General features: G+C 36.2%; 1 protein-coding gene across 1 annotated transcript in view; it reads left to right on the top strand.

Annotated features, from left to right (window-relative positions):
* LOC130083233 (Fc receptor-like protein 5) overlaps window positions 1-20,581 on the top strand; it is a 514,396-nt gene that overhangs the window by 48,335 nt on the left and 445,480 nt on the right. The window contains exon 4 of the mRNA XM_056248290.1: window positions 18,098-18,385. Within this exon, the coding sequence (XP_056104265.1) occupies window positions 18,098-18,385 (288 nt within the window). The remainder of the gene's footprint in view (window positions 1-18,097; window positions 18,386-20,581) is intronic.

The following is a 20,581-nucleotide window of genomic DNA, read 5'->3' as shown; positions in this document are numbered from 1 at the left end:
CCAAAGAAGCATGTTTGCTGGGTAGGCCTTGTGTTAAAAATGTAACTAGTTGTTAGAAAAAATAGCCTACCTTTTTATAAAAAAAAAATATTTTGCTGCGATTGATCGACACACAGCAGCCAATCAGCGCTCACAGATCTACATGCAGGAACACCTCCCGCCCACAGTCTCTCCGAGCTCAACTACCCGTGTAGCCTGTGTAATGTATGCTTTTATTCATTTCACTGGTGTTGTGCGTCAATGCAAAGTAAGTACATCATACATGATCCTTTAAGCGATTATATGTGCAATACTTGACCTGTCTAATAGCCCTATATTATTATTTTTTTGCCGTTATAACGTGTCTTAGCTTGTAAGGCTAATGATAGGAGATTGTCACGAGAACGATGTTGCATTGTAGGCTATATATTATTTTTTATGCTTTGTTGTTTATATTGACTTTATTAAGATATGTATATTGATGATGTCTGTGTTTTGGGGTAATTTAATTGTCAATGTCTTCGTTCTTGAGGTATATTTTAAAGTTGTAAATATCTTAGTGCGCATGAAGCCCAGAGAGATTCACCGACAGGAAAACTATTTGCGGTTTACTCTAATGTATCAGCAAGTTTGTTTTTCTTTAATTATTAATCTCATGTCTGTATTTCTTTAAATATTCATCATTTGTCAATTTTAAAACACTATTATGTATGTTTAAACCTATCTATATTTTTTCAGTTTTTTTTCTTTTATGGAAAACCACATATATAGGCAATATAACCCATAAGGAAAACTGCTAATATCTGAGATATGTGTTGACAAATAAACAAGTTATTCCCAAATATCTACTGACCAAGTCTCTTCCCGGACACCCCATGGAGGGATTCAAACTTAACCATCAATTTACTTAAATGTGATTGTGCTTTCACAGCCAACTCATTTCTTCAGGCCTAATAGAGTTGAGCTCATAGTCGTGGTTTGACTTCTGCTCTGTTTCTGCTCTGCGGTTTTAACCAGAGTAGAGGAAACATTTATGCCTTTTCTTCATCTTTAGTTTCATAAACCTCAACATATCATCACAAGAGCAAAGATTCACAGAAAGTCTGTGTAATTTTCATTGACTTTCCTTTTTTAGAAATCCATAACCATGTTAATTTCTTCTCTAAAAGGAGGGCAGTGAGGAAGGGTTGTTTAGAAATGATGAAAGATGTCACTTCTAAACCTTTCCTACTACTTTCCTTTTAGACGAGAAATGAACATGGTTTCAACCCTCTATTCGCTTATATCACACAGCCGCCATTTTGAAATCGAAAGCGAGGCTCCGGTGGGAAGAACCCCGGAAGTAAAGATAAACAACAATGCCTTGGACTACCAACCTGAAGCTGCTGCCGCGATTTACAATATTGGATGTTAATATCCAATATAGGATATGTATATAGTTCGTTCCTGCTTCTTTTTGTACTTTCGGAATTATATATAAAAAAATATATATATTTATAAATGAATTTCACTGTATACAGTCTAAAGTATGAAAGAAATGTATGTACAGTTTTAGAATAACTAATTTCTACATTAAACACAACAAAATACGCCATCGCATTCGCGACTCTCCTGTGATTAAAGGCGGCACTTCTGGTTTTCTTCCCACCGGAGCCTCGCTTTCGATTTCAAAATAACGGCTGCGTGAAATAAGCATATAGCATGCGTTTTTATTTTGCGAGAAAAAACATGTCACCCCATTTTTTTGGGAGCTTGGGGGTCCCGATAATATATTCATCATACAATTTGTCCAACCAATCACAAACTTCAAATAATCAAATAAACAAACTAATACTAATTACATCTAATACCTCATGTATGTTTCTCACATTTCATATAAATGTATAAACCACATACACATGCATACACACATTACTTTACTGACTGACCCCTGACCCCCTCACTGACCTCTGACCTCCCGACTGTCTCTCAAGCCTGATTCAGGGATCCACTCTTCCTGACTCTCCTCAAGCTCACTGTCCTCACTGTCAGAGGGATCGACCCGATCATGTTCCTTCCGCCCATAACATGTTCTTGTGTCCATTTCCTGTGAGTGTCAGTAGATAGTAGAAACATTGACTAGGTGTGTTCAAGTCTTGTCAGAAAGATGGTATTTACGAGTTGAACGCACATGAACTCCACCACAAAGTCGTAATTACGAGTGGGAAGCAATGGCGGAAGCAACTTGCTTTCAGTCATGATGCATTTATTTCTGAATGCTGACAGTCAATGTAGTTTGTACGCTTTATGTATCCGGTTAATGAAGAAGAGAGAAAAATGCCTTGTCCAAATACACTCGACCATTTGTTTACTTGCATGACGTATTTCCTGTATTTGGCCCAAGAGTTCATGTAGGCGTAAAGACTGCAAGTGTGTGTAGAACTTTTGATTACTCGATGGGACACACTTGTTTAAAGAGCTTTTATTGATTATTTTTCAATACTTTGCATTTTAAAATAAACTTCTACATGTCTGTTCAGTAGTCGCTTTTTAACTAACAGAAGACAAATTTTAAATTGTGGTGTTTTTAATTAAGTGATAAAAACAGTTGTAAATGTCGGATACACTTAGCCTTGAACTGCTCTGAAGCGGTATTGGAGATAGTGTGGGTTTAGTGTGCGTTAAGGACTCTGCACTTTGGCATTTTTAAGACATGTGACAGTCTAGCGCACTTTCTTCCTGTCGTGTGCACGCGCTCTCAAGTGGCCAAGACCGCAAGTGTGTGTATTTGGACAAGGCAAAAGTTTACCAGAAAACACTCATGGGCCCTGTCCCAAATGGCACACTCTGGGCTTGTGGACTTCCTCAGAGTCCACACTTCGGTGACGTCATGTAGTGCAGACCTATAGGGCCCTTAGCGCGAGTCCGCGAGGGCGCAGTGAGAGGTATTTTTGGGACAGACTCAATCGTCACGCCGGAAACAGGAAGAAGGTCTCAGCTCAGACGTCGAAGCTGAATAAACTTAAAGGTCATCTCATCAGTCCCTTTATTAGAAAAATATCACAAATATCATTAAGAAAAATTACAGTCTTTAGCACCGAGAACAGGATTTATTTTATTTTCCCAAATCTTATGTCCATGTGAACTACACAGCCTGCTTTTACAGTTCTATAATTGTATATGCCACCTGGGCATTAGAATAGATGTCATGGTTATGTAAATGATAAATACAGTTTTACATAATAATGCATAATGTTCAATTTTAACACAAAATTAAGATGTAAATGAGTTTAAGAAAAATGTATAGGTTTCAATATTCATACTACGTTTATATGACTCAGTAAAGCCATGACATTCGGTTCTATTTATGTAATGAATCATAATGCGATCGTATTATTTAATACGCTATTATTATGTTTGAGATATCAACCACTGGTCGATAATGTTTGTATAAACTGTAAGTAACAACTGGTAAAATGTACGCCTATATCATAAAGCCATGTTAACAGTCCGTGAGCGAAATCTCCTCCCATCCGTTGTCTGATTGGCCTTCGCAAGGATTCCTGGGTAGTTAAAGTGCGTGGAGCCTGCATCTATGCAGAAGACCGCTTCAAGGGTACAAAGGGGGCGCTGCTGAGCACACTTCAGAGCGTTAAAATGCTAAATGGGACGGCCTACGGACTCGTAGACTCGGCGAGCACGCGCAATTTAAGTCCACGAGACCGAAAGTCCGCATGAAGTACGCCATTTGGGACAGGGCCATTCAGCCGCTGATAGGCTTAAGTGACCAAACATTTCCCAGCATTCTCTGTGGCAGCATACTACTACTAATACTACTACTACTGCTACTGCTACTACTGGTGCTACTACTACTACTACTACTACTGCTACTACTGCTAATGCTACTACTACTGTTACTGCTAATGCTACTACTGCTACTGCTACTGCTACTATTACTACTGCTACTACTGGTGCTACTACTACTAATACTACTACTATTACTACTGTTACTACTGGTGCTACTACTAATACTACTACTACTGCTACTACTGCTAATGCTACTACTACTGTTACTGCTAATGCTACTACTGCTACTGCTACTGCTACTACTGCTACTGCTACTGCTACTGCTACTGCTACTATTACTACTGCTACTACTGGTGCTACTACTACTGCTACTGCTAATGCTACTACTGCTACTGCTACTGCTACTATTACTACTGCTACTACTGGTGCTACTACTACTAATACTACTACTACTGCTACTACTGCTACTGTGCTACTATTGGTGGTACTACTGCTAATGCTACTACTACTGTTACTGCTAATGCTACTACTACTTCTACTACTGCTACTACTGCTACAAACACTTTCATGACAGCAAAGCAGTTGAAGATTTGTATCTCCTTTCTATTACAGAAAGTATGTTTTCAATAAACTATAAAGGATAGGAAATATTCAGATTCTGACAGATTTGAATGACATTGATTACTTGTTTATTATGTAAATCATCATGTAAAACAAGCTTTATTAAACAAACAAGCTATTTCAAATGCAGCTTGTGTGTTTCAGGGTCCTAATGTTCTCCAGGTTCAGGGTCTGCTAACACACATTGAGGAAACTTTTTAAAAGGCCAGGACTCATTTTCCAAAGGCCCTGTTCACTTTATTAACTTACTACACCCTAACCCTCACTTAAAGAAGATCTGGCCTTCTGTGATTCTGTTTCTCCAACCATTTCTTCAGTTCATCAAGTCGATCCTGTTTTACTGAGAGCCGAAGCGCTGGGAACAGAAACACCTTTGACCAGCAACATTTGAGTTTTTAGAACGAAACTTGATAAAAAGGCTGTATATTTCATTCACTGATATGTTGTAGAGTTACATTAGACACACATTAGATGTCACATGTTGATTTCACTTTAATCACGGTCTGTCTTCTGTGTGTGACTGTGTGAACGAACAAAATAACAGTGAGAACAATCTCATCATAACTGATCTGGAAAATATGATTTTCATATTTAACTTGAATAAATTAGCAGTTAAATATCTTAGACTGGATCTCTCTCTTCTTTATCTGTGTATTTCCGTGTAGAGTTTTGTCTCCTCCTCCCTCATCTCTTCTCTCAAACACAGGAAGTGTGTGTTTTAACACACAGCGCTGTTAAATCAGTCTATTAATGTGTCAGTATGGGCTCCAGTGCACTGCCTCTCATCTGTGAGTATCTGATCATATTCTATAATCTTCTTTTTTTCTGTTTCTAATGCAATGTATTCAGCTGAAGATGGGATACAATAATGATTGTTGTGTAGGAGAGTCTATGAATTCACAGCATCACTGCTTATTGTTTTATTTATTGATCATATTTAATGTGATGTTGTTACGTGTTGATCAGATGAAGAGTTTTATGATGCATTTATCTGTGTGATAACGCATGTGTGCATTTTGCTTAGTTTTGTTGTAATATCTTTCTTCCTATTTCAAGTAGTTGAGATAAATATGATTTATTTGAGTTATTGTTGAATGATGCTGTATCTTTAAATAATCTCTCCATCAGAGACTCAGAGAGCTTGAGAACAGAGACCGAACACACAATCAGCTTCTCTATCACTTCTCTTTCTCTCTCACTCTCTTATTGAGAAATAATCGCAAACAATATTTGGAAACTAACATTTCATTGTCTTTCTATGGACAAACAGTTTATCAAACAAAGTAGAGCTTTTCTCAGAACTAACTTCTCTTTTCTGAGAATGTTTCCATTATTTTTAACCAGTTCGCCTGAACTTCATATTTAGTTGTTGAATGATGTCAGTTCACACGTGTGTCAGAATAACTGCATTATAAACATGTTCCAATGCTTGACAATCAGAAAGTATCTCAGACTTTTGTTGTCATTTTAAGCATATTTATTTATTTATTTATTTATTTATTCATATTTTGCTAAGCTAATACATTTTATTTTGTCAAATGTCTTAATTGAAAACTGTATTTGAACTATATTTATTTAAATTGCAAATATATTGATACATTTTTAATGTGGTTTAAGGGCGTTTTCATGAGAGACTGCAAGCGGTCAACACATTAAAATACTGTGGTCTGACTATGGTTTGTTTTTGGGTCCTTTTAGGAGGAACTGAGATCATTTAGTGTTGAGATATGAATTATTTCTGAGAGGCGAGAGCTCTTGAAGAGCTGAAACAAACGAGGTGTGAAAATGCTCTTAGACCAGAAGCATGAGGTCACTTGCAGAAGCTTTTCTTTCTGGTGTTGGTCATTTCAGCTGTAGGCTACTATATGTCCACATTATTTTACTATAAAGTCACAATTAGGGGTGAGCACGAATATTCAAAACTGTTATTATTATTCTAAAAATAAAATAATGCATTTAAGGCCACCAAAGCAACTTCGTAAATTCGAAGTGAATCCAAGATAGATCCCAAGCACCGACTCAGTTATAATGAAATGCACTGGGTGGCGCTGTGGAGCGTGTTAACACATGTATTGTATTTGATCACATCAGTGAATCTATCAGTGAATCAGTGAATCGACTCTCGTATCAGTTCACGAGTGACTTCATTGTGTGTGATGATGTTAAATGCTGGAGAATAATCCATCAGTTCTCACCTTTATGAGCATCAGAACAGAAAAACACTTTCAGTTCATGTAGAATAAACTCTAGACATGTTTCAGTGTGTGATTTACATTGTGTTGAATGAATGGAAAAGCTTCATATCTGTGTTTTTTCTGCTTTTAGTGCTGATGTCCCTCGTTCACTCTGGACTCAGTCAAGGTACTGTCCGTTACTGCAGTAAATAAAATTATGTTTTAATTAATGTGAATTGTGTTGTAGTAGTTTATTTGTCTACATGGATACATCAGGATCACACATTTCTCTCTTTGCTGATGTTTTATGTCCATGCTTTGCATATATTTCACAGAATCATCTGACTGTAGTTCCTTATGCTGCAAAACATTACAGAAATCTGCTATTTATTCAATCAATCAAACAGTCTTGCATTGTACAATAGTTCAGTCAGACTGTGTCTCCCTCCAAGCATACGCGACACAAGTGTTTCTCTTGCTACTGGTTTATTTGAAGACTTTTCTCCAAATCCACCGTGAAAACTAAACACAGTCTAAACAACACAATACAGAAGTCACATCAGCTTGACACACAGCAGAAGCGCGTGTAACAGATGCAATGGCATTTCACTGACACAAAATACAGACAAATAAAACTAAATACCTCGTTGGCTGCATTCTGTGAGAAAGGGAAATAGACTTTTAATCTTCCTTACGACCTTTCAAGTCCTTTTAGTCCAGTCATTTTATGACAAAAGGTAGAACAGATTGCAAACTAAACTGATTTTGTATCCTCAATATGTCCTGCGTAAGGGAAAAAAGCCCCGAAGAATCCCATTAGGGGAAAGTTTCGAAAAAGACCCAAATATCATTCTTTTCTCTGGATAAAAATGTTAACCTTTAGATATCATCATGAAAATTACTGAGTTGATTACTTGCATCAAGACAAACAAAAAATGTATTACAAGTTTTTTTTTAATTGTTTGTTAACATGGACAAACGTTGCATAATCTAATTACTTATGTGCTAATTTGCATAAATAACACAACATATCTAAACATTGGGTATAGCAGGTGAACATATCTTGTTAAATCTTGTTGACTTTTAACAGTAAAATACTTAATGTTAGGTCTAAATGAAACCTATTTAGGCTACCCATGAGCATTAATACATAGAGGCAGAAAGAAGTACTTTAGAAACCAGCCGTTATTAATTATTATGGCAGAGATGGGGTTTGTGGCTGGGGCCGTGAGACTGTTTCTGGAGGACGAGTCTGAGGGAAGAACAGGAGACACGGGTCAGGAGAATGCAGAAGACAAAAGGTTAAATAAAAAGTGTCTGGATCAAACAATCAAAATAATCCATGTAGGAGAAACAAAAGGAAATCTTTCTTACCTGAGTGACAGCTGGAGACAGTTAGCGGACCTCAAAAAAAGACATGTTCACCTGCTGTACCCAATGTTTAGATTATGTTCTGTTATTTATACAAATTAGTACATAGATAATTAGATTGTGCACCGTTTGTCCATGTTAACAAGCAATTAAAAAAAAACTTGCAAATCATTTTTTGTTTGTCTTAATGCAAGTAATCAACTCATGATGATATCACGTAATTTTCATGATGATATCTAAAGGGTAACATTTTTACACGTGAGAAAAAGATTGAATAGCCAATATTTGGGTCTTTTTCAAAACTTTCCCCTAATGGGATTCTTCGGGGCTTTTTTCCTTACACAAAATCAGTTGAGTTTGCTTCTGTTGCAATTTGTTCTAGGTTGACCCCCATTTTGGCTTAAAATGACTGGACTACTTATGACGAGAATATATGAGCATAATGTCCGTGTGTATCGTCAAGTCACTGTAGTATCCTGAGGACTAGTAAAAGGAAAACAGACAGCGAGGTAGCGTTTATCTGGAGTTTACTGAACACTTCGATGAGCAATGCATGACATGAGTATAACTAATACTGCCACCTAGGGGACCATTCTAATATGACAGAGATAACCTTCCCCATCTACAACAGTCAGCTTCATTTATATAGCGCTTTTTTACAATACAGATTGTTTATAATAATAATATAATAATGGTCTCAATGCAGGCAGATCAATAATATTGTTGAATATTAAATTAAATGTACCCATAGACTGTAAAAAAAAAAAAAAAAAAAATTGTAGTAGGCTATAGACATTAATACATATTTTTGCACACGCAAGTTGCTAATTTTATCCAGACATTAATAGCTGTATTATTATCAGTGATACTGACCTTCACTCATAAAAAGATGCCAATAAACAAGTATTTAAAATATACTTTAAAATATACAACTTTATGTTGTCTACATTAATTTGGAGATTAACTGTGAAATTATTACATTATAAAATAATTATATTACATTATAAAAACTAACAAAATCTTATTTTCATGAGCGTACAAATGTTATTATTTATTGTTCTATTTATTTTATACTATTGTACTATTGAGACAATAACATGTTTGCACTAATTCAAAAATGTCATTATTTAATTTAGCAAAAAAAAATATTATATTAATTTGGAAACACTGCATTTTTACACTGTGCTGTTGCAGTTTGAGTTGAGAAATACACATTTTAGCATTATCACTAATCTGTGTCTGCATTATCCTTGAGAACCAAGCAAGTTGACTCATGAAACCATGTGTTTATTATATTGCAATCACAAAATTGACTTAAAAAAATCACAATATGACATTTTCCCCAAATAGTGCAGTCCTAATTTTGATACTATATTCATCCCATAGAAGGCTATTAGTTCAGTCAGACATTTGATTTAAAACAGAAATGAGTTCTGCACAGTGAGAGTTTTATTTGCATGTTTCTGAGTTTTTGCTGTAATTGTAATTATTGACTGTGTGTCATTAAGATCTTGAGCACCAATGCTAAGCTTTATTCATTCAGTGGTTTAGTTGGAAGAGCTGGAAGAGAAAAGTGCTTGAGAACAGACAGACAGAAGTTAGTAGTTCCCAGTTCAGATCTTTAAAACACTCTGACTGTAAACAGCATCATCTACTGGTCAGAACAGGCAGATCGATAATACAATAAAGTCATGCAGACTGGATACATGACTTGATCATCTGTCCTCAGTCAGAGCGAGGTCAGGAAATAAATGATGTTACAGTAACTTACAGAGCCTCAGTTTATCTGTTCTCATGGCCTGAGAGTGTCGGCAGTTTTTTCAGACTAAAATACTGTAGTAAAACTGACACCAGATCAGTGTGTATTCAGAGGAGAAAGTGTCACTCTCACATGTCACACACAGAGAGGCACGGCCGCATTAACAATAGGGCTAGGCGGGGCTAAAGCCCCGGGGCCCGCAATAGTAACCAACTGCAGAACCGCAGAACCATACGTCATAGCAGTGTGAGGATGACAGCGCCAGCCTAACCGTCTGATGCCGGAAGTGGGCGTGGCCAGGCATTGCGCTACTTCTGTGATTTAGAACGTTTCAAAGTTTAAAACAATGCTATTATGAATATATTTTTTAACGATTTCATTAAATATATACACCGTTCAAAAGTTTGGGGTCAGTGAGAATTTTATTTTTATTTTTTGGAGGAAAGAAATCAATACTTTTATTTATCAAGGACAGTAAAGACATTTATAATGTTACAAAAGATTCTATTTCAAACAAATGCTGTTCTTTTGAACTTCCTATTCATCAAAGAATCCAAAAAAAAAAAAAAAAACCTGTACAACTGACAGACCAACAACTGTTTCAACATTGATAGGCCTAATAATAATAAATGTTTCTTGAGCATCAAATCCTCTTATTATACTGATTTGTGAAGGATCATTTGACACTGAAGACACTGACAATGGTGATGCTGAAAATTCAGCTTTGATCACAGGAATGAATTACACTTTACTATATATTCACACAGAAAACAGCTGATTTACACTGGAATAATATTTAATACTATAACTGATTTTTGTTGTATTTTTAATCAAATAAGCGCAGCCATGGTTAGCAGAAGAGAATTCTTTTAAAAGTATTTAAAATCGTACCGACCCCAAACTTTTGAACGGTAGTGTATATATATATATATATATATATATATATATATATATATATATATATATATATATATATATATATATATATATATATATATATATGTCAAATATTATAAAATATAATATTTATAAAATTATAAAGTATAATAACTATGTTTTGTCCTATTAACTGTAGCCACATTGAGATGTGCCTTAATTAGCTCAAATTATGCATAGGGAATTTTAATAATTAATCATGAATATGATTAATATATTGCATATTACAGTCAAATTATCGAAATTGAAAATAGATCGATTGTATATATGAATGGTAAATCATAACGAATTATAATTCCTCATTCATATATCAATGGTCTCATTACAGATCGATTATATGAGACAACGTTAAGGGAATCAATTTAGTTTATCAAACAATCGGTTTGTCCAGCAAACAGCCGTAAGGTTAACTAACCAACTTCTCAACAGGGTTGTCCCTTTTTATAAACTCCGAGAAAGCTCAATGTTCCGGCCGTGAACATTAATTTTCTCGTGTTTATAAAATTTACGTTACTGATATAGTAACAACTTGTAAAGCTTTTATAGCTAAGGATCGCATTTCATTGACTTGTAAAAATATGAGCATTCAAAACAATCAAGAATATAATGGTTTTAATAAAATGAAACTACGGATACAGAATTCTACATTTACACACGGGATACATGTATGTACAGTAAACAGTAAAACTAATGAGACAGACGAACAACAAACAGGAGTGAGAGAGAGAGATTGCGAGAGCGCAAGATTGAGTGAGAGGGAGAGAGAGAGAGAGAGAAAGATGAGAGATCTTCTTGGCACAATTCATCACAGACACAGAACCTTTTGAATTAGAACAAGACTCAACAGATCTTAAATAAGCATAGTGAGACGAATACTTGCACAGGTAAAGCTCTTTTGGTGGGGCTGATCTGAAAAAGGCGTGTGGGTGTATCTCTGTCATGTGGATGCCGAGCGTTCGAGTTCGTCCAGCGAGCGCGGCGTGTTTGAATGTCCTTGTAGGTGAAGCTTGCCAGTCTGGCTGTGTTCATTTTCTTCGCGAGAAGACATGAACAGAGGAGACTTCGAAAAAGATAAAATAAACTTGACGAAAACAAAAGAGAAACGATGGATCATCACACAAAGGCGATGTCCAGACGCACGAGGGGTCACATGATGAAGCCACGAAGAGCAGGAAGAGCCAGGGAGTTTAGGCAGAGAGTTTTCAGGAAACTTTCCGAAGGGTTTCAGCAGACAGACCAGGGAAGCTCGGCGCGTCTCTTTAAGGACACTTAGGTTCACGCCCCTTCTGGCATGAAGGCACCAATCAGCTGGGAGAAAAGTGCCGCGGAAGATTCCTCTTTGTCTTGTCAGGATCATTTATGATGGTATAACATTTTGTCATTCCTACCCAGAAAGATTGTACAGACCGGACAATAGATTTTACAGTAATATCCTATCTATGACTGGTTCAGTCACGACAAGGCGGTCAAACAGCCACCAGACATGGCAGGTAAAAGTAGAAGAACATAGGGTTACATTCATATGCAGAATTACAAGCATTTTAAGTTGGTTAACACACAATAAAATTGTCAGTACTTCCAGTACGGCATGTGACGACATCTAAGCACAAAATGAATACATTTAAAGCATTTAGAGGTACTTTCCTCTGAAAAGTTCCATGGCTGGTGTTTGTGTGTGTGGAATGCGTAATTGTCTGTCAGCACTCAGGCAGCATTGTGAATTGGCTTACTCATTGCATAATGCTCTATTGTTAAGTGGTCAGACCAAGAATCCCCTAAGGGGTCGCGTGGTCTTCGGCCCGAGTCACAGGTCCAGGGCTGACTCAACTCGTAAGCAAAGCATTCCGTTGTTCATTCATTAGAGAAAAATGCTGCATGTGCGAGTCATAGTCAATGATTTAATCAATTCAAAACACTACCCCCTTTGTTTCACGAATGGAAGTTAAGGGGAACTTAACTAAATTAGAATCTAGTTAATTCACTCCCCATACCAGAGCTGGCTCGATTACCTATCTGATTATCACTACATTAACAAAAGACAGGCAATGTAGCCTATTAACAAATGTTAATAGTGTTTTTTAAGTTAAAATGATACTTTATGCATCTGTTTTGTGTCAAATGATTAACAATATAAATTGAACAAAGCTTAAAACAAACAAAATAATAAAACGAAAACAAAGCTTGAGCATTTCAACATTTGAAAAGCATTTTTTAAATAAAATGTGTTTTTTCCCCCTCTGAAATAGCAAAAGCATCATACACTATAGCTGTACCTGCTCCAAATAAATAATAGTAATTAAATCAAAATATAAAATCAAAATAAATAAAATAAATAAATTATATAAAACAAAATCAAACCAAAGAAAATAAATCTTATTAAAGTTATGCAGGCACATATTTAACAATACTTCTCAAGGGACAAATAAACTAAATAGATCAAAACTCCATACACATGGAGTTAATCCTGATGATTCCTGAGGCGCCCTTCGTCATGACACTCGCTTTTATTTTCTTTGGTTTGATTTTTTTTTTTTTTATAATTTATTTTATTTAGTTCGATTTTTTAATTTTATTTAATTACTATTATTTATTTAGAGCAGGTACATCTGTGTGTGATGCTTTTGCCATTTCAGAGGAAAAAAATAATTGTATTTAATTAATAATTTTGTTTCAATCCACCATAGAATTACGTTGTTTGGTCTATGAAAAAAAATTGTTAGTTGTGAAATGGTTGAGTATTAACAAAATAGTTTTTTAAAAGTTAAAATTATACTTTATCCATTTGTTATGTCAAATGAACAATATAAATTGAATAAAGCTTTAAACAAAATTAATAATAAAAATAAAAAAAAGCTTGAATATTTGATTGAATTGAAAAGCATTTTTAATAGTAGTATACTATCTTTTGTTAATAGGACAAATAATTATTATATTTTATAATATTTGATATATATACAGGTGAAACTCGAAAAATTCGAATATCGTGCAAAAGTTATCATTTTGATGATTATGGCTTACAGATTATGAAAACCCCAAATTTAAAATCTCAGAAAATTAGAATATTACATGAAATCAATACAAAAAAAAGATTTTAAATACAGAAATGTCGGCCCTCTGAAAAGTATAATCATGCATATGTATATAGTTATATACAGAGGCGGCGCCAGGGGGGGTCTTGGGGGGTCTCAAGACCCTCCCAAAAAATGCTTTGACCCCCCATTTGACCCCCCACCCCCTTCCTGATTAAAAAAAATATATATCCGCCGGGATAAATATTTAAAAATGTTTATCTTCAAACTACGCAGAACAATAATAATTAAAAATTTATTCGACATACAAAATATATAAACATAAGAATCACGTTCCCTCTAAGCTGCGCGCGTGCGCGGTCGTGCACTTCTGTTGCCGCGGCCGCGCAGAAAAGAATAATATGCCACGCGGAGGACTGACGCGAAATGTGTGGGGAAATCCATTTGATTGTATGTGAGAAATAATTGCAGTGCTCAAACTGGTGAGTGCAGTTAACAGGTTTCAAAGAAAGAGAATGGTGTGAGCGCGTGTGATTGGCAGTGAGTCGTGTGTGCGGACCAAATATCTCAATACGAGAGGCGACGAGAAACGCAAAGACATGTGAAATAAAATCACAATATCATGTTTTAAAGAAGAGTGGTTTGATTAAAGTGGTGGAAATAACGGATGATGGACACAGAACGGTAACAATTACACACCCACCCGCGTGCAAACTCAAAATACATCATTAGTTTACATAGATTTAAATAGTTTCAGGCATGGTTAGATTAGGCTACTATAAAAGAGTTCACATATTGACTTTTCTTGAAAATATTTAGCTATTAGATCTAGCTATTTACAGTAAATGCTTCAGTTTGTTTTCATATTATAATAATATAATATGAAAACAAATCGAAGCATTTAAACTATCACTTCAAATACTTCAATTCATTTTTTTATATTATATTATATTGGGCATATATTTTATTATATTATAAGCCTAAATAAAGAATCTCACAAGGGTATTGTTTAGGGCTCATTGCCATTAAAAAGTTTGAAACCCCCTGCTAAAAAAAATGTAGGCTAGGAAATTCATAAGCTATAAACAATCATTTAACTTTGATGGTTTAATGCTGCCTGTACAATTAATTGACTGTACAAAAACACTTTATGGTTTTCCTAAACCATCTCAGTGTAACAGCTTAATTTTCTTTTATAATATATTATATTATTGTAAAGAATTGAACTGTCCTGCAGAAGATTTTGTAAATAATTTTTCATAGGATTTCTTAGTAAAGACTGGAAACAGAGGACACCGAGGAATTGGAGGATGAGGAGGATACTATTTTGTAAATATGTTTTCTGTCATGGGTGTGGCTATGTCAATTAAAGTTCGAGCATATTGTTTGCAAACTGCAATTGATTAATTAATTAAAAACAAAAAACCGTCGGTGTGTGAATGGGTGAATGTGAGGCAATATATAAAGCGCTTTGGTGGCCATTGGGTCTGTGAAAGCGCTATATAAATGCAGTCCATTTACCATTTACCATTTGTTAAGTAGCAGCAATATGCAGTTATTAGCCGTGTCCACTGTATTTTTTGTTGGTTTTCATGAGACCCCCCTTGAAATGACCAGGACCCCCCATTGCCCCCCCCAATCAAAATTGTCTGGAGCCGCCACTGGTTATATATACTAAATATATTAGTTTCACCTTTTAATTTGAATTACTGAATTACATGAACTTTTGCACAATATTCAAATTTTTCGAGTTTCACCTGTATATATACACACACAACTATATATATATATATATATATATATATATATATATATATATATATATATATATATACACACATCTTAAACATATCTTTAATTAAATCGTTTAAACAAATATTTATAATAGCATTGTTTTAAACTTTGAAACGTTCTAAATCACAGAAGTAGCGCAATGCCTGGCCACGCCCACTTCCGGCATCAGACGGTTAGGCTGGCGCTGTCATCCTCACACTGCTATGACGTATGGTTCTGCGGTTCTGCAGTCGGACCTATCTCGGGGCCCGAGCAAGGAGGGGGCCCGTGATTGGCTGTGGAGTAGATACTAGCCATCTGATTGCCAAAGCCTTACCACGCAACGCCCCCCACAAATTAGCCCTGTTATTTAGTGGCGCTTTGCCGTATATTCCATGCATTATCATGGAATCATTATCATTAATATTATAGTGACCGTTCGCAAAGACCCGCCTTTTTTAGTTACTGTGTGACAAGCCAGGCGGCTCTCACGAGTCACGCACATCATGTTCTCACTCACGCAGTGAAAAATACATCGCGGGGCAAAGACTAATGGTGTGTTCACACCGAACGCGAATAGAGCGTCAAATACGCGTCTATCGCGTTTAGTTAGACGCTTGAACATTCGCTCGAGTTCAAATTTTTCAACTTGCGCGGAAGACATTCGCGGCAAACGCGTCGCCCAATTCGCGTCATTCGCAACGCCCGGCGCGAATGATGCGTCTATTCGCGTCTTTGCATTGACTTTGTATGTAATCTACTCGCCCAAATAATTAAATTCGCGTTCGGTGTGAACACACCATAACGTTACACCGAGTGACTACGAGAGAGAGAGTTCAGAGCAGCTTACTGTTGATATGAAACAAAGTCTCAACTTTCAAAAATTGTCATTTAAACAATATCGTTTTCAAGTTCAAGACCACCGACGTTAATCTACTGACAGCTTTGTTGTCGGACAAAATTGCGTATTCGGTGTTATGATTGGCCAATGGCCAGTTCGCCTGTCAATCAAACCCCCGTGGGCAGCAGGGCATGGTGAATTGAAACGTCACGTTTTAATTTGATATAACAAATACGGCCCTGTCCCAAATGGAACCCTAAGCACTCGCGGTCTTCCTCTGAGTCCGCACTTTCGCGACGTAACGCCGCTTTGAATGTCGGGAAGAAGTCTGCTGTGGAGTCCGCATCAGCGCGGGCTCGGCAAAAGTGCGCATCAAGGGCGCAAATAGACCGCAGAGGGGGCGCTCGCGAGCACCCTTCTGAGATCTAAAAATGACAAATGGGACACACTGCGGTCCCACGGACTTAACGGACACGCGCACGCGGCAGCCATTGTAAGTCCACAAGACCGAAAGTGCACATGAAGTGTGCCATTTGGGATTGGGCCTACATTTATTCTATATTTAACTTGTGAACGATCGACCTGCTGCTGCACGTAGGCCTATAGATGGCGGCCTGCGCCTTATTAGAATATACGCATCAACCAATCAATCGCCTCCACTCTTCAGTTCATTCTATTCTTAAAACACATGCGTCATCATCGACTCCACAAATTTTCGGTAAGTTTGATTATTAACTTGATGGATGTATGATGCTTTTTGTGTTTGATCAAACTCTATTTTCGATAATATATCCGGTAGAAATATGTACATTTTCCTGCGCCATCATGATACAAGTTTATAATTTAAACGCGTTTTTAAACATTGTGGTTTGGATACAAATTATTTTAAACTGCTCAGGCACAGTAAGCAGCGGGAGAGAATTCATTTTGGTTTTGAGACCATGGTGAACTTGAGACGGTTTTGCACAGCGCACTTGAGTTCCGACCCTGAGGTCTTAAAGTGACAGAAGCTGCTAATAAAGCTGCTGTCGCCATTTGTGCAATAATGTTAATCAAACATTAGAAATAAAGTTATTTACTGCCCTTGACTGAATCACTTTTGTAAAATTAATAAGAATGAATGTTGAATTTATAGTGAAAACTATGTATTGTTTATTGGATTACTTTATACAATATAATATTATTCAGTGCTTTAAGTTTTTCAAGTAGGTCGATTTCTTATGTGCCTTTGTTCTTTTGTTATTTGTGACTCTTGTCATCAGTAAGCTTGAGATTCTTTTCTTAAGCTACTATTATTTTTTGTGATATTGAAATTGGTCACAAGAATTATGAAATTTGAGTGGCATAAAAATTTGATATGATAAAAAATCGTATTAAAAGTAATATAACTTAACTGTGAAGTATATCATAGATGAATAAAATGACTCGTATAATGAAAGAACATTTAGCTCATGTAGTTGGTGACCTAAAGTGGTGGTGGGGGGCCCTGCAGAGCTCACAGCCCCGGGGCCCAGTGAGCTCTTAATGCGGCCCTGCAGAGAGGAGGAAACATTCAGTGGAGATACAGCTGGATTAGAGATGGAAACCATTATATGAACATTTCAGTTTCACGGCTCATGTTTCTGATCAGTGTTTGTCTGAGATCGTGACGGAGCCAAAGCCTCAAAACACACGAGAAAACATCTCCGGTTACGACTGTAACCTATGACTATAACCTATGACTGTAACATGTTCCCTCAGAACAGGGAATGAGACTGCATCGATTGTTGGGGAACGCAATAATCATTTGTTCTCTATAGTCAGTTTGTGTGTCTGTGTTTCTTCTCAGGTTTACCCACATCTACAGTGACTGTGACACCAGACAGTCCTGTATTCACTGGAGAAACAGTCAATCTGAAGTGTGTGATAAACTCTGATTACAGTGACTGGAGATATGAGTGGTATAAAGACAGTGTAAAGTTACAGACGTCTGGTTATCGTTACACTGTAAACAGAGACACTGTCACTATCAGAGGAGCTACTGAGTCTGATCAGGGTCAGTACTGGTGTAAAGGACAGAGAGATGGAAGACCAAACTCATCAACATTAAGCTCTGCTGTTTCTCTCTCTGTGAAGGGTGAGTTCAACATCATTGTCCTCTAAACTCTTTCATGATCACACATACAATCAAGAGTCTTTGACTCAGATGTTTCGTTCACACTAATAATGCACAAACGCAGCTGTGCTTTAGTCTGACTGACTGAGCGTTACAGTCCATCTCTCTTTTGAAGGTTTAAATCTATTTAATTTTCTCTGTTCTTGTCTTCAAATCCATTTAAAGGAGCAAAACTGAATGAAACTGAATGCAGAGATCTAAAAATGAATTTTATAGCGGAAGTATTTTTAATTAAAGTGTGATCTTACAACAGATAAAGACACATGTGAACACAGACCTGAGAAACAGCTTAAAAAGTGCTGTGTTGATGTACGATAAGTACACCTTAATAAAAAAAATATTTTTGTATATATATATTTTTATAAATATCTTTTTTTACACTTAAAGTTTTTATAAAAATGCAGCTTTGCTTTGATTTTCAGATGACACTGTCATCGTTTTGTCTCTGATTATGAATGTTGAAACTTTGAGAGTTGGATGAAATTAATCTTAATTCTAATGTTTGATTGACAGTTGATAAACTTTCATTAGCTCACCTGAAAATAATAAGACTGACATAATTTAATCTTTCTCATATCGTTCCAAATCTGTATTTTTCTTCTTTAAAACTTTTTTATAATGTGCTGATCGCTATAATAATGAGATGGTAAATTTATAAGTTATAAAAAGGACACAAAAGCACCATCAATGTGTCCTAAAATAAGTCTAATGAGACTATATGACATAAATCATGACTAAGAAGAGTATTTCATTCTCCATCGTCCTGTCCAGAGACACAGTTTAGAAATAAAACACACAGCCTCTGTTTACTGACAGTTTACAGTCATCTCTGATCACTGATGTTCTGCAGGAGAAATATAAAGACTGTCAAAACTCTGAACATTGTGACCAGAAACAGAGACAGAAAGTTCAGACTCCAGTTATTTCACAGCTGACATACAGGATCATTTTACTGAGTTTTTTAACAGAAATCACTTCTCAAACACAAGGGAGCAGGTTAAATAATCACTGCATTTACTAGTAGAAATAAAGTGAGTTTATGGAGAATCTATAAGATCTGAAAGTTCTCAGCAGAATTTGCATGAAACCATTTTGTTGACATAAAATATTGACACATTTGTGTTTCTTCTCAGGTTTACCCACATCTACAGTGACTGTGACACCAGACAGTGCTGTATTCACTGGAGAAACAGTCAATCTGAAGTGTGTGATAAACTCTGATCAAAGTAACTGGAGATATGAGTGGTATAAAGACAGTGTAAAGTTACAGACGTCTGGTTATCGTTACACTGTAAACAGAGACACTGTCACTATCAGAGGAGCTACTGAGTCTGATCAGGGTCAGTACTGGTGTAGAGGACACATAGATGGAAGACCAAACTCATCAACATCAAGATCTGCTGTTTCTCTCTCTGTGAAGGGTGAGTTCAACATCATTGTCCTCTAAACTCTCTCTACTTCATGATCACACATACAATCCAATATATGTGGATCAGGGAAGGGTGGTGGGAGCAGTCTTCCTTGATCTGCGTAAAGCTTTTGATACTGTCAATCACCAGATACTTTATAGTAGGTTGCGTCAATACAATCTCTCTGAGCACACCCAAAAGTGGATAAGATCTTATTTGAGCGACCGACATCAGTGTGTACGAGTGAATAATATCCAATCTGCGTTTAGAGCTACTTCGATGGGAGTGCCGCAAGGGTCTATTTTGGGACCCTTGCTTTTTAGCATCTATATAAATGACCTCCCCAGAGTGTGTTCTGACGTTGATGTAATTATGTACGCTGATGATACGGTGATCTTCACTTTTGGGGAAAACGAGCTGGAGGTTGCTGAAAAATTATCAAAAGAAATGCAGAAAGTTGCAGAATTGCCTGACCTTAAACGTTGATAAAACAGTCTCAATGTTTTTTTCAAATAAACGTAAAATACAACAAAGTCAAGCAATTCAAGTAAATGGACAAAAAATTAAAAATGTAAATGAAACAAAATATTTAGGTTTAGTACTTGACTCAAAGCTTGGTTTTAAAAGTCACATAAAAAAACTATAAATTTTAATTTAATAAATTAAAATTTAATTTGATGAACTATAAACATATTAGAAATTCATTAACTACGGAAGCCTCAAACACATTCCTTAATACTATGATTGT

This window comes from Rhinichthys klamathensis, unplaced genomic scaffold (genome assembly GCF_029890125.1).
Source record: "Rhinichthys klamathensis goyatoka isolate OS25496 unplaced genomic scaffold, OSU_Roscu_1.1 h1tg000054l_1, whole genome shotgun sequence".
In the NCBI taxonomy this organism is placed as follows: Eukaryota; Metazoa; Chordata; class Actinopteri; order Cypriniformes; family Leuciscidae; genus Rhinichthys; species Rhinichthys klamathensis.
The sequence above is the reverse complement of the archived record's forward strand: the minus strand, read 5'-3'. Positions and strand labels throughout refer to the sequence as shown.